This window comes from Euprymna scolopes, chromosome 13 (assembly GCF_053919585.1).
Source record: "Euprymna scolopes isolate OS-2025 chromosome 13, ASM5391958v1, whole genome shotgun sequence".
Lineage (NCBI taxonomy): Eukaryota > Metazoa > Mollusca > Cephalopoda > Sepiida > Sepiolidae > Euprymna > Euprymna scolopes.
In genome coordinates, this window is record NC_136494.1 from 3,764,032 (window position 1) to 3,780,779 (window position 16,748).

General features: G+C 38.4%; 1 protein-coding gene across 2 annotated transcripts in view; it reads right to left on the minus strand.

Moving 5' to 3' along the window:
• Positions 1–16,748, minus strand: part of LOC145291919 (uncharacterized) — a 411,504-nt gene that overhangs the window by 26,256 nt on the left and 368,500 nt on the right. For both annotated transcript variants that reach the window (XM_080137767.1, XM_080137768.1), the window contains exon 8: positions 3,168–3,352. In XM_080137767.1, the coding sequence (XP_079993893.1) occupies positions 3,168–3,352 (185 nt within the window). The remainder of the gene's footprint in view (positions 1–3,167; positions 3,353–16,748) is intronic.

Genomic DNA, 16,748 nt, shown 5'->3' on the forward strand with positions numbered 1-16,748 from the left:
AGGCACAGATAAAGAGTGGGGGAAATTTTTCACAGTGGATTCAGCTAGACGGGTGTTTTTTGTGAAAGATTGGCGAGGGGGGACCAGAGATTGGAGTTCAGACGAGCACCTGCCATGGAAATAACGATAAAACAAGGATAGGCTCGCAACGTCTCTTCTGTGGGAGAGAGGTTGCAGGGTAGAGAAAAGGGCATCCCCCACTAAGCCACAAAGTCTATTTTGTACTCTGTCAAGGCAGGATAGGCCGCTTTTAGCAGCTCCTGCCCAGATATGGCAGCAGTATTCCATCCTTGGACGTACTTGGCTTTTATACAGATAGAGAATTGCATCAGCAGTGAGATATCTTCTGGAGCGGTAGAAGGATCCCACCATCTTTCCAGCGACCTTGGCAACAGTATTTGTACGAGCCTTTTTCAAGTCTCACACAAGAACACATTCATATTTCAAGCTGTCATATATATACGCGCACACAAACATACGCGCCCACGTCCACACATGTACACATATTCACGTTCGCGTACATACACTCACATTCACGTATATATACACACACGCTTACGTATACACATGTATTCACACATGCGAACACAAACACACACATGGACAACGTCACTTCCGCTTTCTAAGGAAATACACATTGCGCAAAAGACACTCCAGAAGCCAGTATAAAACATGGAGACAAGCTGTTTCTAATCCTCTTTTTAGGACCAACTCTCAACTAGAGAGGTTGGGCGAACAAGCCGCCGCCGTTTCGGCGCGCACGCACGTGCACCTCACGCCCACTTCCTACTATGTATGGGGCACGAGCTAATGACTGTATGTATACATTCTCCCTCTTTCTCTCTCCATCTACTACTGGCCACTAAGAACACCTTCGCGTAGCTGACTACTAACTGATGACTACTCTAATATCCTCTTCCTTGCCTACACGCTGGATTCTCATTTCCACTACAACACTCACTTCAATTCCCATGCGCGAACAAACAATAATGACCCAAACTTGAGATGAAAACACATTTCCTTTTCTTGCTACAACACCAGTCCTGCAACGGACATTGGTTACATACGCGCGGACATGTTATAACTAAAATGTTCATTTCTTTCAACATCAAATAAACAATGTTTATCTTATCCATTACTTGAGTCTTTGTTTCCTTCAATTCCATTCGTTTCATTATTCTTTTGTAACGGGATTGGGGTATTTATATATCCTAGTCCCCTACAACTTGATGTACATGTTCCATTTCAGATCAGGAGTAAAGGTCAAACCCAGAAGCTTGTCAAAACACGGGGCCTCTCCCAGACGAGAGCCATCCATCACAATTGATGCCAGATGGGGATCAGAGCGTTGATGATGTAAGGATAGAAGTTTGGTTTTAGATGCATCCACGTCTTCCCCCACTGAACCACGCGCTCGAGATCAGAGGAAAGAGAATCAGAGAGAACTTTGTCATTTACAGCCTTTGATGTGTTGCCGTAGATGGTCGTGTCATCAGCATAGATGTCAACGAATGATTTAAGTATGTGTTTAGGGAGGTCATTGATGTAGATCAGGAAGAGAGTTGGGCCCAGGATTGACCCTTGAGGGACTCCAGCATTAATACTGCAGGCCTCTGATTTTTGTCCATCGACCACTACTCTTATGAGCCTATCGGAGAGAAATGATTTAATGATTGAGAAAACACTTCCAGTTATACCATAGCTGGAAATCTTGTGAAGTAGACCCTTATGCCATACCTTGCCGAAGGAAACGCGAGTTTTCCTGGAAAATCTGTTCTGTTACTTTTTTTACTCATTATGTTTAATGCTTGTGCAAAATTACAAAAAATTCTAAGGCGTAGTTATTGAGAAAAGTGCGGACAGACAAACAGACAAGGGTGAATTTACAGGTCCACCCTCCTTTTGTCGGGGGATCAAAAAACAAAATGCCTTGAGAAACGACATTTGAAATGCAAATATTTTATTTAAAAAATAAATCATCAATTCATACTTATTTAGGATTGCACTTATTTTGAAAAAAAAATAAAACCTTTATCGTGTACCTACTTGTCAAGGAATAAAGATGTTATATTCTAAAAATCATGAAAATTGATCATGTACGTTTTTTTGTTTTTCTTTTTAAAAGAAAATCAAATTTTACAATTTTTAGCAATTATTTTGAGCAACCATTGATGAGCATTGTCTTCAGAAAACGTTGGTCGGGGGAGATTTTTTAATTATTAATTGACCTTTCTAAAAAAAAAAAAAAAAAAAAAAAAAGTCTTATTTTGCATATTTTATTTGTTTTTAACCTTCTTTGGTTTTTCACGTTTTCTATTGAATGCTTATGTTGCCTTTCCGACATTCTATTGAAATAAAAGAAATGGCCGAATGTGAGTTGTCTGCCCTTGAATATAATCAAATATGGCAACTGGTTTCTCTCGCATTGAACACATCTTAAAATTTGATTTTTTTGAATAAAAAGAAACTTGATCAAATTGCAAGATTTTTGGAATATGCCATCTTTGATCTGTGAAGAGTATGTACATTATAAAGACTTTCCTGAATTTTCTTTTAATTTTCTAAATAAGTGCAATTCTAAATAAGCACTGTTTTTTGAAACTTGACTTTTATTAATTTTCGATAGACATTTGACCAGTGAAGAAGACATTCTTAATTATAGAAAAATAAAAAACAGACTTTATTTAATGATGGATATTTTACTATTTGAAATTAATAAAAAGTCAAGGTAAAAAAAGATTCAAAATATTAACATTTTAGACCTGGTTTCAAAGGCATTTTGTCTATTTATTCAAAATCTATATATATACTATTACACAAAAAAAAATATAAACTATTACACACAAGAACTATTTTTATACTATTATACAAAAAAAAAAAAAATATATATATATATATATATATATATATATATATATATAAACATTTTATTCATATAGTATACAAAAAAAGAAAAATATATAAAACATTTTATTCATATAGTATACAAAAAAAATATTATATATAAAAAGCATTTTATTCATATAGTATACAAAAAAAAATATTATATATAAAAACATTTTATTCATATAGTATACACACAAAAAAAATATTTATATATTATTATACAAAATAAAAAAAAAAAATAAAATAAAAAATAAAAAACATGACACTGCTAAAGCACTTACCCCAAACATCTGATTTTGTAGAGAACTTATTGTAGGCTAGACCTTCGGGAGCAGTCCACTTAATAGGGAATTTGGCCCCAGCATGAGCTGTGTAGGTGTCATCCTTCATGAGACGAGCAAGCCCAAAATCGGCTACCTTCACAAGATGGTTTTCACCAACCAGACAGTTTCGGGCGGCAAGATCCCTACAAAAACAACACAAAATATGAAGATCATAGAAAAGAAAGCATTTAGTAAACTTAATAATGTAAGAAAACCAATGATTTTCTTAGAGTGCACATACTTAAGAAAGGAAGGACAAGAATAAACACCCTGCCCCGGAATGTAATTAAAATGAAAGCAGAAAACGGGAGAATATACAAAGGAGAACTGGATTATATTAGATCGTACCATTATACATTAGATTGTTGCAAATCTTCAAAGATAAAAAAATTATTTGTTTGGATAATACCTGTTTCCTCAGCTAAGTATTTTACATTCAACCCCCCCCCTTTCCCCGACCCATTCCACCCTTATTTAAGTTGCCGAGTTAATTTTTTTTTTTTTTTTTTTTTGACATTTACATTTAAATATGTTTTTGTGCTTGAACTCAATTGTTTCACACGATGTTAGAAAATGAAGAGAAAGACATTTCTTTTGCTGATGTTTCTTCTTTCGTTTGATTCCTCTCTGACCTGTTGGGTGTTGTCTGCATATCCGTTTAAAATCATTTTCAGTTCATTTGCCAACGTGCGACGTGCTGAGTTATCTCATAACGAGTACTAATCACAAATTTATCTAACATATCATAATTATTGTGCATCTTATGCCCGATACACAATTATTTCATTTTTCTAATAATGCGATACACGATTCCGGGATTTACTTGGGAGTGATGGTCTGAAACATACTGTAACACATGCTAGTGTCACAGCATTTAAACATGTCTGTATAAATAACAATATAGATTCTTTCTAATTTTCTTATCAATTTTCTTGCTTCAGACAAGAACTGGCTGATGTAGCTGCTATAGTCAATGTGAACACGAGTACTTTCATCTGGATCCATCATCGGGAATAATTAAAACCAAACTGATTTCAGCATATTAATAGAAGCCTCAGTAAATCACATGTTAACTATATCAACTATTCATGTCGCGTTAAACAACATTTAAGAATATTATTGCTAGTATTGAAATTTATTTTGTTAATATTGAATTTTTTTTTAGCTTTAATGCTTCTAAGAGGATAATAACTAAGATTGGAACGCTAGACATTCTGGTTTCGATTCTAGTGAATGGTACCAAAGTCATTTTTTAGTAACTTAAAATCATTATTATATATTGAATAATAATCAATATAGAATCGTCTCTGTAATAATTAAGAAACCTGCATGAATTAAAATATAATATTTATGCATATTTTACAACTGGGCAATGCCGGGTACCCTGCTAATTATCGCTATTATTGGAATTTTGCGTTAATATTTGATTTCTTGTCTTAATTAGTAATTCTTCTAGTGCATGGAGTTTATGTTTGTTAGTGGTTTGTTCAAGAATAGATGTGTTGTCTACTAAAGGTTTTCAAAAATTGAGAGCGTGGGTGTGTGGGTGTGTGTGGTGGGGGTAGTCAATTGTTCAGCAATGGTGCTGTTGTGAGAAAGGTGAATAGTTAATTATCCATGACAATGGAGCCAAGCAAATCTAAAAGTACTCGAGTCAACAGTGACTATGGAAGTTATATCAGCCAGTTCTTGCCTGAAGGGAAAAAAAAAGAAGACTGGAAAGGATCCAAACCAAAATATCTAGACAGAAATTGTTTTTGCTATTTAATGAAACATGCTTAAAACAAAGAATGCTGGTGAAATATACAAATGTTGAGCACTACACCGAATCTACTGTAGTGTGATTTATTTTAATATTTATAATATTAGACTACAACTCTCATCTTGTCCACACAAACTACGAAAGCGTAATAATTAAAAGTATTTATTAACAGTCTTCAATCCGTATTATTGTTGACTAAGAATACTAATTAACGCTTCTGCCGATTAATGTTTTACAAAGTGAAAACAATCTATCATCACGGCTTAAATAAGTGTTCAATTTGAAATTTTTGATGCAGTCTTGGATTCAGCATCAAGATTCCCCATCTTCAAAAAAACGCATCTGAAGAAGGTCAAAGAGGAGAATAGAATTGAAAATGCTTCTCGACTATTCGGTTTTGAGTGTGACCATTCTTCAGAGATTTTTCAGATTTTATGCTATTGTGCATCAAAAACAAAATACACAAAAAAAAGAAAAAAAAACAGTAACCTGGACAGATACATTATTGTGCATGACTTTCTTTACAGTGAAATTGAGCTTGGATAACACACAATCAACTTTTTGAGAAAGGTACGAACGTCCCAGAAGCACATGGAGCGAGGTACGGGCGGTCCAGTCGCACATGGAGCCAGGTACGGGCGGTTCAGTCGCACATGGAGCCAGGTACGGGCGGCCCAGTCGCACATGGAGCCAGGTACGGGCGGCCCAGTCGCACATGGAGCAAGGTACGAACGTCTCAGAAGCACATGGAGCGAGGTACAGGCGGTCCAGTCGCACATGGAGCGAGGTACGTGCAGTCCAGTCGCACATGGAGCGAGGTATGGGCGGTCCAGTCGCACATGGAGCGAGGTACGAACGTCCCAGAAGCACATGGAGTGAGTTACAGACGGTCCAGTCGCACATGGAGCGAGGTACGGGCGGTTCAGTCACACATGGAGCCAAGTAGTGGCGGTTCAGTCGCACATGGAGCCAGGTACGGGCGGCCCAGTCGCACATGGAGCCAGGTACGGGCGGCCCAGTCGCACATGGTGCCAGGTACGGGCGGCCCAGTCGCACATGGAGCCAGGTACGGGCGGCCCAGTCGCACATGGAGCCAGGTACGGGCGGCCCAGTCGCACATGGAGCCAGGTACGAACGTCCCAGAAGCACATGGAGCGAGGTACAGGCGGTCCAGTCGCACATGGAGCGAGGTACGGGCGGTCCAGTCGCACATGGAGCGAGGTACGGGCGGTCCAGTCGCACATGGAGCAAGGTACGAACGTCCCAGAAGCACATGGAGCGAGGCACGGGCGGCCCAGTCGCACATGGAGCGAGGTACGAACGTCCCAGAAGCACATGGAGCGAGGTACAGGCGGTCCAGTCGCACATGGAGCGAGGTACGGGCGGTCAGTCGCACATGGAGCAAGGTACGAACGTCCCAGAAGCACATGGAGCGAGGTACAGGCGGTCCAGTCACACATGGAGCGAGGTACGGGCGGTCCAGTCGCACATGGAGCAAGGTACGAACGTCCCAGAAGCACATGGAGTGAGTTACAGACGGTCCAGTCGCACATGGAGCGAGATACGGGCGGTCCAGTCGCACATGGAGCAAGGTACGGGCGGCCCAGTCGCACATGGAGCGAGGTATGGGCAGTCCAGTCGCACATGGAGCGAGGTACGAACGTCCCAGAAGCACATGGAGTGAGTTACAGACGGTCCAGTCGCACATGGAGCGAGGTACGGGCGATTCAGTCGCACATGGAGCCAGGTAGTGGCGGTTCAGTCGCACATGGAGCGAGGTTCGGGCGGTCCAGTCGCACATGGAGCGAGGTACGGGCGGCCCAGTCGCACATGGAGCGAGGTACGGGCGGCCCAGTCGCACATGGAGCCAGGTACGGGCGGCCCAGTCGCACATGGAGCCAGGTACGGGCGGCCCAGTCGCACATGGAGCGAGGTACGGGCCGTCAGTCGCACATGGAGCAAGGTACGAACGTCCCAGTCGCACATGGAGCGAGGTACAGGCGGTCCAGTCACACATGGAGCGAGGTACGGGCGGTCCAGTCGCACATGGAGCAAGGTACGAACGTCCCAGTCGCACATGGAGCGAGGTACGGGTGGCCCAGTCGCACATGGAGCCAGGTACGGGTGGCTCAGTCACACATGGAGCGAGGGACAGATGACCCAATGGCACATGAAGCAAGGTACGGACGGCTCAATGGGACACTGAAGGAGGTGATTGATCCCTATCAGACTCAAGTTTTTAATCAAAGTTTACCCGATTTTAGATAGGATGAGTCCACCCAACCCAGAAGCCTTATCTGCTGCTGTTAGCTCTCAACTGATGACAGTTACAGTATGGTTATGGGGGCCATCATAAGAGAGAGAGAGAGAGCTCGTCTGTTTGTGTTTTGTAATTTTTGTCAGAGTTTTTTTTCTCTTAGATTAACTGCTTAGATGAAATTAATAATTAACTAATAATTGCTAATTTTTTTAATTATTATATTACTTTTTTTAATTTAATTTGTTTTTTTTATAACAAATTCCATGCATTTTAGCCTGAGGATTTTCTACAGGGATGAAAAGCAGAACCCTCTGTAGCTTAATTGCCAAAAATATATTTTCGTTACTTACTCTCTCTCATATATATATATATATACATATAAAATAAATGCAAAATTTGTTCTTATTTCTTGCACACCAAAGTTAAAAGACTCGAAATTAATTCAAATTTTTCACAATCCTTTTTCATACTTATTATGTCAGTTGCAAGATTAACTAATTTGCAATTTTTTTTTTTTTTTTTACATTTTCACCCCAAACAAGGCATATTGCCACTTTGTTGTAGGGGGCTACTATCAGAGACATAAGCATCAGGGGTACTGTGTAGGGAGTTGGGCAGCAAGATGTCAGTTCACGTTGCACTTAAACTTCTGCATGTCAGTACAGTTACGGAAGCAGGGACCCGGCAGGGAATTCCAAATTCTTGCTGTCCTGGGGAAGAAACTACTGGAGTAGAAGGCTCTCTTACATCTAGGGATCTCTGTGAAGGGGTGGGATTTAGCTACTTGTCAGGTTTGTTGAGGGTATTTACGTCAAGGAGGCACAAGTGCTTGCAGTTTGTCAGAGCATTCCCCGTTAAAATACTTGTAGAAAAGGCAGAGGGATGCAACATTTCATCTATGGGACAGGGACTGAAGTTTAGATGACAGTCCAGGACTTATCAGATTGACGACTCTCTTTTGAACCTTGTCTAGGAGCGAGAAACTAGTGGTAGATGTACCAGCCCAAATATGACAACAATACTCCATACATGGGCGAATGGTGGCCTTATAGAGGTATAGGATACTTTCGGGCATTAGTAGCTTTCTAGCGCGGTAGAGAGAACCTACCTTCTTCGCAATGGTCCTGGCGATACTCTCAATGTAATTATTCCAACTCATGTTTCCTGAGAGCGTTAGGATGAGGAGTTTAAAGGATGTACTTTCAGATAAAGAGTCATTGACCATTGCTATTGGTGGTAGAGAAGGTTTCTTATAATTATTGAAGGAAACAAGCTTAGTCTTGGCAGCATTGGATGTGACCATCCATTTATGTTCCCATTCCACTATAGATCGGAGGTCATCCTCTAGTGTTTCTGCCATTTCTTTAGATATGTGTTCATTTGTTTTCCTGTCGTGTCTGTTATAGAGTGTGATGTCGTCAGCATATATACCCATCTTACAGGCAATTTTGTCAGAGAGGTCATTTATGAATATTAGGAATAACAGAGGTCCCAGGATAGACCCCTGAGGCACTCCCGCATTTATATCGTATTGTTTAGGACAACCTAGATTTTTCTCTTATCTAAGAAGGATTTAATTATGTCATGTATTCTTCCAGTGATACCATATGATCTGATTTTTTCTGAGAAGACCTCCATGCCATACCCTGTCAAAAGCCTTAGATATATCTAGAGCTACCGCTCTACCCTCCCCTGCTTTGTCCAGTGACTGGTATATATGTTCTGAGATTACAGTTAGGAGGTCTGCTGTTGAACGGGCTTGTCTAAATCCAAATTGTTGGTCAGTCAAAAGTTTAGCATCTGCAAGGTGATGGACTAGAGCTTGGTTAATTATTGTCTCAATTATTTTGGTGAAAAATGGGAGGAGGCTAATGGGGCGATAATTTACTGGGTCAGTTCTTTCGCCAGAATTCTTGAAAACTGGTACTACCGATGCAGTTTTCCATCAGGCAGGAAAGCAAGATTCATTAAGGCATTGGTTGTAAAGTTTGGAGAGAACTGGAGCTACTTCGGCGGAGAACTTTTTTAATAGCACAGCCGGGATGAGATCAGGTCCACATGCTTTTGCAATATCAAGATTTCTTATGATAGCATGCACCTGAGAAGGGTGATTTTCAGATCGTCTAGTGTGGCGTCTGTCCGCAAAGGAAAGTCAGGGAGAGGATGGTTAGCAGGGTCCAGTGTGGAGTTGGAGGCAAACCGACTGGTAAGCATGTTAGCCTTCTCAGTTGCAGAGTAAACAACCTCATGCTTGTTGGATAGTGGGGGGGAATCGTTGACTGCCCATTGTTTACTACACTGTTGTAGATTTTTCAGAAGTCGCGGGTTCCTAATTTTTGTGCTTCAATGCGTTTTTTGGTGGTTTCAGTAAATTCTCTCTTAGCTGTCGCTATTTCTTTCTTACAGCTACTTCTGGCTTCTATATACTTCTGTCTGTTTGAACTGGACTTATGTCAGTTAAGTCTGCGGTACGCATGCTGCCTTTGCGCGATGGCGGCTGTACAAGTAGAAGTAAACCATTGGGGAGAGTGGAGCTTGCTATAAAATTTCCGTGTGGGAACATCTGCTTCAATTGCTGTTTTGAACCATTCAGTGGTCTCTTTTGCACACTGTTCAGCAGGAAGTGAAAAGATATTTTGCCATGGGGCGTCCCTGATGAGATCCCTGATGGCTTCCCAGTCAGCTTTTTATAATATCTCGTTGTTTTGAGCAGTGGCTCTTCAGTTTTGTCTCAAGTTTAGGGCTATTTCAACTATTACCACGGCATGATCGGCATTCCCAAGTGGGCTGTGGGCATTAGTTACACAGTCATCGGGAACTGTGGTCAGAAACAGATCTAGAAGTGATGCGTGTTGGTCTTGCTGGTCTGGGAAACGGGTTGGAAACGTAACCATCTGTGATAGGGAATGAGATATAGAGAAGTTATATGTAGTCATATCAGCTGCGTTTGTGTGAGTAGAAAATCCAAGCCAGTTGCTGTGGTGGACATTCAAGTCACCAAACACATGCACTTGTGCGCTAGTGTCGAGGGAAAGTGCTGGATCTATGTTGTCAGAGACTGTTTATTAGGGTACAGGAGTGGGAGATATCCAGGCATGTTAAAGTAGTTAGAGGGGATAGAGGAGTGTAGGTTAGTCTCACTTAGTGCTAAGATATCCGGGGTGCTTGTTAGAAGTGCTTCGACATCATTTAAATTAGTTCTAAGCCCACGGATGTTCGTAAATGCAAGCCTCAAGGGAGAAGGCAGGTTGGTTTTGTTCGAGTTTGGGCCTGGTTTTAGCATAATTTTTTATTGTACTGTCATCATTTTTTTTTTTTTTTTTAAGAGTTTCAGTTTAGGTAAGGGATGCTGAACAAGTGGTTATGCAGAATACCAGACATGCAACACAAGCAGATCATCAGTTCTCCTGCCATCTACTAGGATTGTGGCCTCGGAATAGCCCACCGGGGATGAGTGCAGGGTCCCTTTCCATGCGCGACATGGCACTACAAACAACCCGATATTATACAACTGTTGATGGAGCAGCTGCTCTAAGCGCTACTAAAGAGTTAGGATACCTGTACTATCAGTCGGGAACAGCAGCCAGGAACTGTCTATCCGGTACCCTCAACCCATCAGACAATGGTCAACCCAATCTACTTGTACTGGCATTATGGCATTCAAGCACTCCCAAGTGCCCAGTTTAAGGCATATTGGTTCTAAAAGAGAACATTTTATTAATTAACTATTATTTACTATTAATTGTCATACTATTTATTATATTACTTTTTTAAACATGTATATATTAGTATTGGGATGATTGATTGGAATTGGGAATTGAGAAAATCAGAACTTTTGAGGGTATCAGAATTGGTATCAGAATCAGAAAAATCCATACCTATTTTCCAATGCCAAAAACGATGCTTTTCATAGTTTTTATTTTTTTTTTTGTTGTTAAAACTTAATTTTTCATGGCTCGTATTAATGATGAAATGATAAATATTTATTAATTTTAAACTACTAGTAAAACTAAAAACCATAAGTTTATTTATACGTTTGGGAAATTATATGCACATATTTCCTGGTGTTTGCATTAACTCCTCCAAAAGACAACTCTATATTTAGAAAATAAAAAGAATCAGAATCAGTAATTGTATCGAAATCAGGAATTTAGAACAGAATTGGTAATTGTAACGGAAGCAGAAAGAATATTGGAATCTTTACATCATAAAACACCTGATAACACAAATTGCATTTCAGCCTGACGATACTCTACAAGGATGAAAAGCAGAAGCCTCCGTGTAGCTTAATTGCCATAAATATATTTTCATAATATATCTAAACAAATAAGTTTTGTTTATTTCTTGCATAAACGCTAAAATTAAAATGCCCTCGTTCAAGTGGATTCAATTTTACACAATAGACGCACAATCCTTTTTTATATATATACTGATTAATATCAGTTACAAGATTAACTACTTTGCATATTGGTTTTGAAAAGGGACATTAACTATTATCTATTATTAACTAGCCTGGATGGCCGGCATAGCCCGAGTGTTTCTAGGTGTGTGTTGAGCAAAAAAAAATTAAAAAAGTGTAGTAGGCAGGCAGGCTCGAACCTGTACAACAAAGAAGGAAAACAAAGTGAAAAGAAAAAACGTAATGCGTTAGCCATTGCGCCCATCGCCAAACCGTAAGTGATGGTAGGTTTAAATTAAGGCTAGTCAATCGAAAAGAAGGATGACTTTCGAAAATATTGGCAAAAAAATCAACTCCTCCCTGTAGAAACGTGCCCAGTTGAGGGTGAAAGAATTGTTTTTAGCCAATTTTTCGATATTTGTTGTCTGAAGGGTCGAGCTTCAAAACGATACCAATCACGTGAAAATCTGTCGCCTCTATCGAAAGTTTTTGCGAGACATACAAACATACATACATACATTTAAACAGACAGGTGAAATTTATATTATAGATTATTATTATTTATTATATTATTTTTTAAACTCAATTATTTTTTTTTATTTCAATATAAAAACTAGTTCTGTTTAACAATAGGGTTTTATTTCAAAGACAAATATTTAGCATTTGTGTTCACATGTTTCTTCCTTTAGATGGTCCAAGTTAATTTTCAAGAAGTTGCGATCTATTTGTAAATTGTAAGTGTAAGCGGAAATAGATTACTTCTTTCTTTTTCTTTCTTTACGGTCGGATTTAAACGATCAATAAATTTGTATAAAAAAAATCACCAAAATGTTAATAGTTATCCCATATGAAAACACTTGCTAATATTTATCGACATGAACAAATGGAAAAGATTTTGTCATATTTAACAGCAAACTTATGAAATGGAATGTTATTTTAAATTAATGTTTCAAGTTTTTCAAGTACCTCACTTTGCACAGTGATAAGGAACTTGCTAGTACACACATACAATACAACGCAATGGAGTGTGGAAATATCTCCAATGGATCATCTTTAAAACGTTTCATATTAAATGCGGCAACAAGTCCTGGGAAATTGAGAAGTTAGAAATAAGTCACCCACCATGATTATTCAATTCATACAGCTATGTAACTAGAAAACCGAGCCATATAAAACCTCACATAGTGATATGGGACAAGAAGGAGAAATAAGCAACCCTGGTAGAAGTCAGTATTCCTAATGATGCTGGACTAAACAGAGTTGAAAAGGAAGCATTAGCAAAATACCAACGTCTTATGTATGACATGAGAAGAAACTGGAATCTTAGGAAGATCTCTATTCCAGTAATTATAGGAGCAACTGCACTCGTAAAAAAAGAATTTCAAAACCTACCAAGCAAATATATCCGGTGAACCAAGTGCAAGAGAGATTCAAACAATTACATTAAAAGGGACGATTAGAATCTTAAAAAGATCTCTCGGTTATGATAGGCATAAATGTATGAGATGGTAAATGAATGTCTGGCATATACAGCATAATAACGTTGACACACCAGTTCTTGCTAGAATTTCAAAACCTACCAAGCAAATATATCCGGTGAACCAAGTGCAAGAGAGATTCAAACAATTGCATTAAAAGGGACGATTAGAATCTTAAAAAGATCTCTCGGTTATGATAGGCATAATGTATGAGATGGTAAATGAATAATAAATGCATAATAACGTTGACACACCAGTTCTTGCTAGATTACTGAAGTTAAACAATGTTGAGCCTGGTTAGTATGAGATGGATAACTAATTCAGGAATACCAGGTGCTGTATGTAGGAGGACGTCAACACCTCCCAACTAGAACTGCAAAAACCTAACGTTGTCATCTCCCCTAACGGGGACATGCATGTGACTGGGGACCGCTGGTAAATTTCATGAAACTTTCTCCTTTGGAGGAAGCCAGTACAACCTGCATAGGGTTAGTGCCATAGTTTCATATTTCAATTCAATGTCTGGTATCCAGTAGGATGTCCCATCCTCAGCTCAACCAAAACAGGGAAGAAAAAAAGAAGAGAAACATACACACGCATGTGTGTGCGTATGTGCACCGAGAAGAATATGCACGATGAGGCATCTGCAATATGGAAAAAATTCTATTTGAGAAAAGTGATTGGGATTAGTGGGTAAATCAATATAAAGAGATACATTTTAATAGCATGAACAATCAAAACACGTTCGTGAATCCAAAACGCGATCCAATTCCTTTCTATCAGCTCCGGAGAAGATGCCCGCGCATCCCAGTAATCTTTTTTTTTTTTCTTTCTGGTTCAGGAAAGAAGAGAGGGGGGGGGCACAGGCAAATAATAAGACGGATGCTCACAGTTTGAACTTAGCAACATGGGATGACTGATGAGCAGCAAGAGTCTGCAACAGTGGATGCGTCGAAGATGATGACGGTGAGGGGAGGAGGAGGATGGGGAAGGGTGAAGAAAAGAGAAAGAGGGAAGGGGGGGAGAGGGGAATGGAGAGGCAAGCAGTTGCAGAGATGAATGGCAACTCAGCAGCAGCAGCAGCTTTCTCGGATAATCCCCGCTCCCTTTCCCGACTGCTACTTAGGCGGCGAGCATATTGTCGCTGTAGCACCAGTAGTAGTTCGGACTGCATTGATAAGGCTAACCACTCAATAATCAATTTGAGCTTCGGAATTGGATAACATTTCTGATAAATCTACAGTCTGGGACACACTGAGAATTGTTGTCTAAATAATAAAATCAACAACAACAAAAAATGTAAATGACGAAAAAGAAAATAGCAGTGGTTGTAATAGTTGCAGTAGCTATATTAGCAGCAACAATAAAACTGGAGTTATGATAATAATGGTCATCGTTGTTATAGTAATAATACCAAAAATGCAGTAGTAGTAGGGTTGATAATAGGAATAAATCTAATGGTTATCGTTGCTCTTCTGTTATAGAGAAAAAAAAATTTGTTTTAAATGTGTTTATTCCCGTAAACAAGGATAGTTATTTTTCGGGTCAAGATTACAGTGTAGTATCTGTTCTTCAGATGCTGCACTTCAATTTCTTGTTCTCTGTCAGTGGAGGAGAAATCCTTCACGACTGAGACAATTTTTATTTTTGTTCCTTTTCTCCACATTAAAAAACGACCCTGGTGTCTAAGTCTGTCCCGTGGGGAGGCATTGTAAATAGGAACAAAGATAGTTATTTGCTGAAAGACGGTCACAAAATCTTGGCCATTGTCAACGCTAAAAAAATTTTACATGGCGAATCAAAAGCAATTATACAAATTGGATTACAGAGGACAATAGAAGCAAATATATATAAAAAAAAATAAAATATACACTTAATTTTAAGTATAATAATTAGAAAAGACTCTGGAGAAATTCTCACAGTGTTTTCTACATCATTCTGTATAATTTACTCTTAAAAATCATTCTTTTTGAAATAGTGCCCGTCAGAGTCACTAATATAAAACTACTAGTTAGAAAAAAATGCCTTTTTCTTCTTCTGTAAAAAAAAAAATGTTATTGTTACCTAAATATTCGGATTATACAGCTATTAATCTTGAACCTCCGACCTTCTTTAATAACATTTAAGATGAGAACAGTAGTGTGAAAAATCCCAACTATGAATTATCAATCCTCATCTCAAAAATGTAGGACCAGAACATCTAAATATTCATTAAAATTAAAATGTGTCTCTTTTTTTTTTTTTTTTTAATTTTTTATCAATTTCTTTTTAAAACAATATTTTTATTATTACAGTTTTAATTTTTTTTAGAGGAGAGCTGATTATTTATATTGCTTGTTTTGCTCCGACTATTGTTCTCATCTTGAGTGTTATTTGTGAAACGTTTTGGTCGGTGTAGCCTTCGACCTTCACCAGGCATGTTGGTTGTTATCTTAGAAAAGAAACGAGATGGAACCAGTAACTTTTCTCCTTTTTTCCCCAAGATACCGTCCAACATGCCTGACGAAGGTCGAAGGCTACACCAAGTAACACTCAAGACGAGAACAATAGTTCAATCAAAACAAGTAATATAAATATGTTTCTTATCGTAAAAATAATTGTCAACAAAACAATATTCACGTCAATAAAATGACACATTTTTTTTTTTAATGTATTCATTAAATTTAAAATTGTAATCTTTTAGTTAATGGGACGACATTTAATTTTGGCACAATTTATTTTAGAATGAGTAAAGTGGAAATCTTTTTAACTTATTCCAAATTTTTGTTAATCAAGATTTTTTTTTTTTTAAATGCGTATGAAAAGTGATAAGATAGGTCCAAACGCAAATAGCCTTAGCACATTATTGTATAAATCAAATAAGAGAGCACAAAAGAAAAGCAATAAAAAATAGTGTAGTATCTGTTCTCATTACATTTCATCTTTTTGGTTCTCAGTCAGTGAAGTAAAAATCCTTCTAGACTGAAAAATTTTAATTTTTATCAAGATAAGTCTTTTTTGTTGGGGGTGGAGTGAATTTTTCCCACATTAAAAACAGACTTTCTTTTTAACTGATCTCGTGAGGAGACAAGTAAACAGGGACTATAAAAAAATTCCGTGTTTCTCGTGCTTTTGTGACCTACACATTAGATATATTTTAAAAGTATTTTTTAAGGGAGTTTTTGTTGTGTTTTTTGTAATCAAAAATGCAAACTTTTAAAAAATCCTATTTAAAAACAATGAAGTGAAAGGAGGCATGGCAAAAAAAAGTGAGAAAGGAGTGAAGAAAAGAGGGAGATATATATATATATATATATATATATATATATATATATATATATATATATATATATAGAGATAGATAGATAGGGGAGAGATAAAGATATATATATATATATATATATATATATATATATATATATATATATATATAGAGAGAGAGAGAGAGAGAGAGAGGGGGGGGGATAGATAGAGAGAGAGGGGGATAGATGGAGAGATAGAGAGAGAGGGGGAGAGATAGAGAGAGAGGGGGAGAGATAAAGAGAGAGGGGGAGAGATAAAGAGAGAGGGGGAGAGATAAAGAGAGAGGGGGAGAAATAAAGAGAGAGGGGGAGAAATAAAGAGAGAGGGGGAAAAATAAAGAGAGAGAGGGGAGAGATAA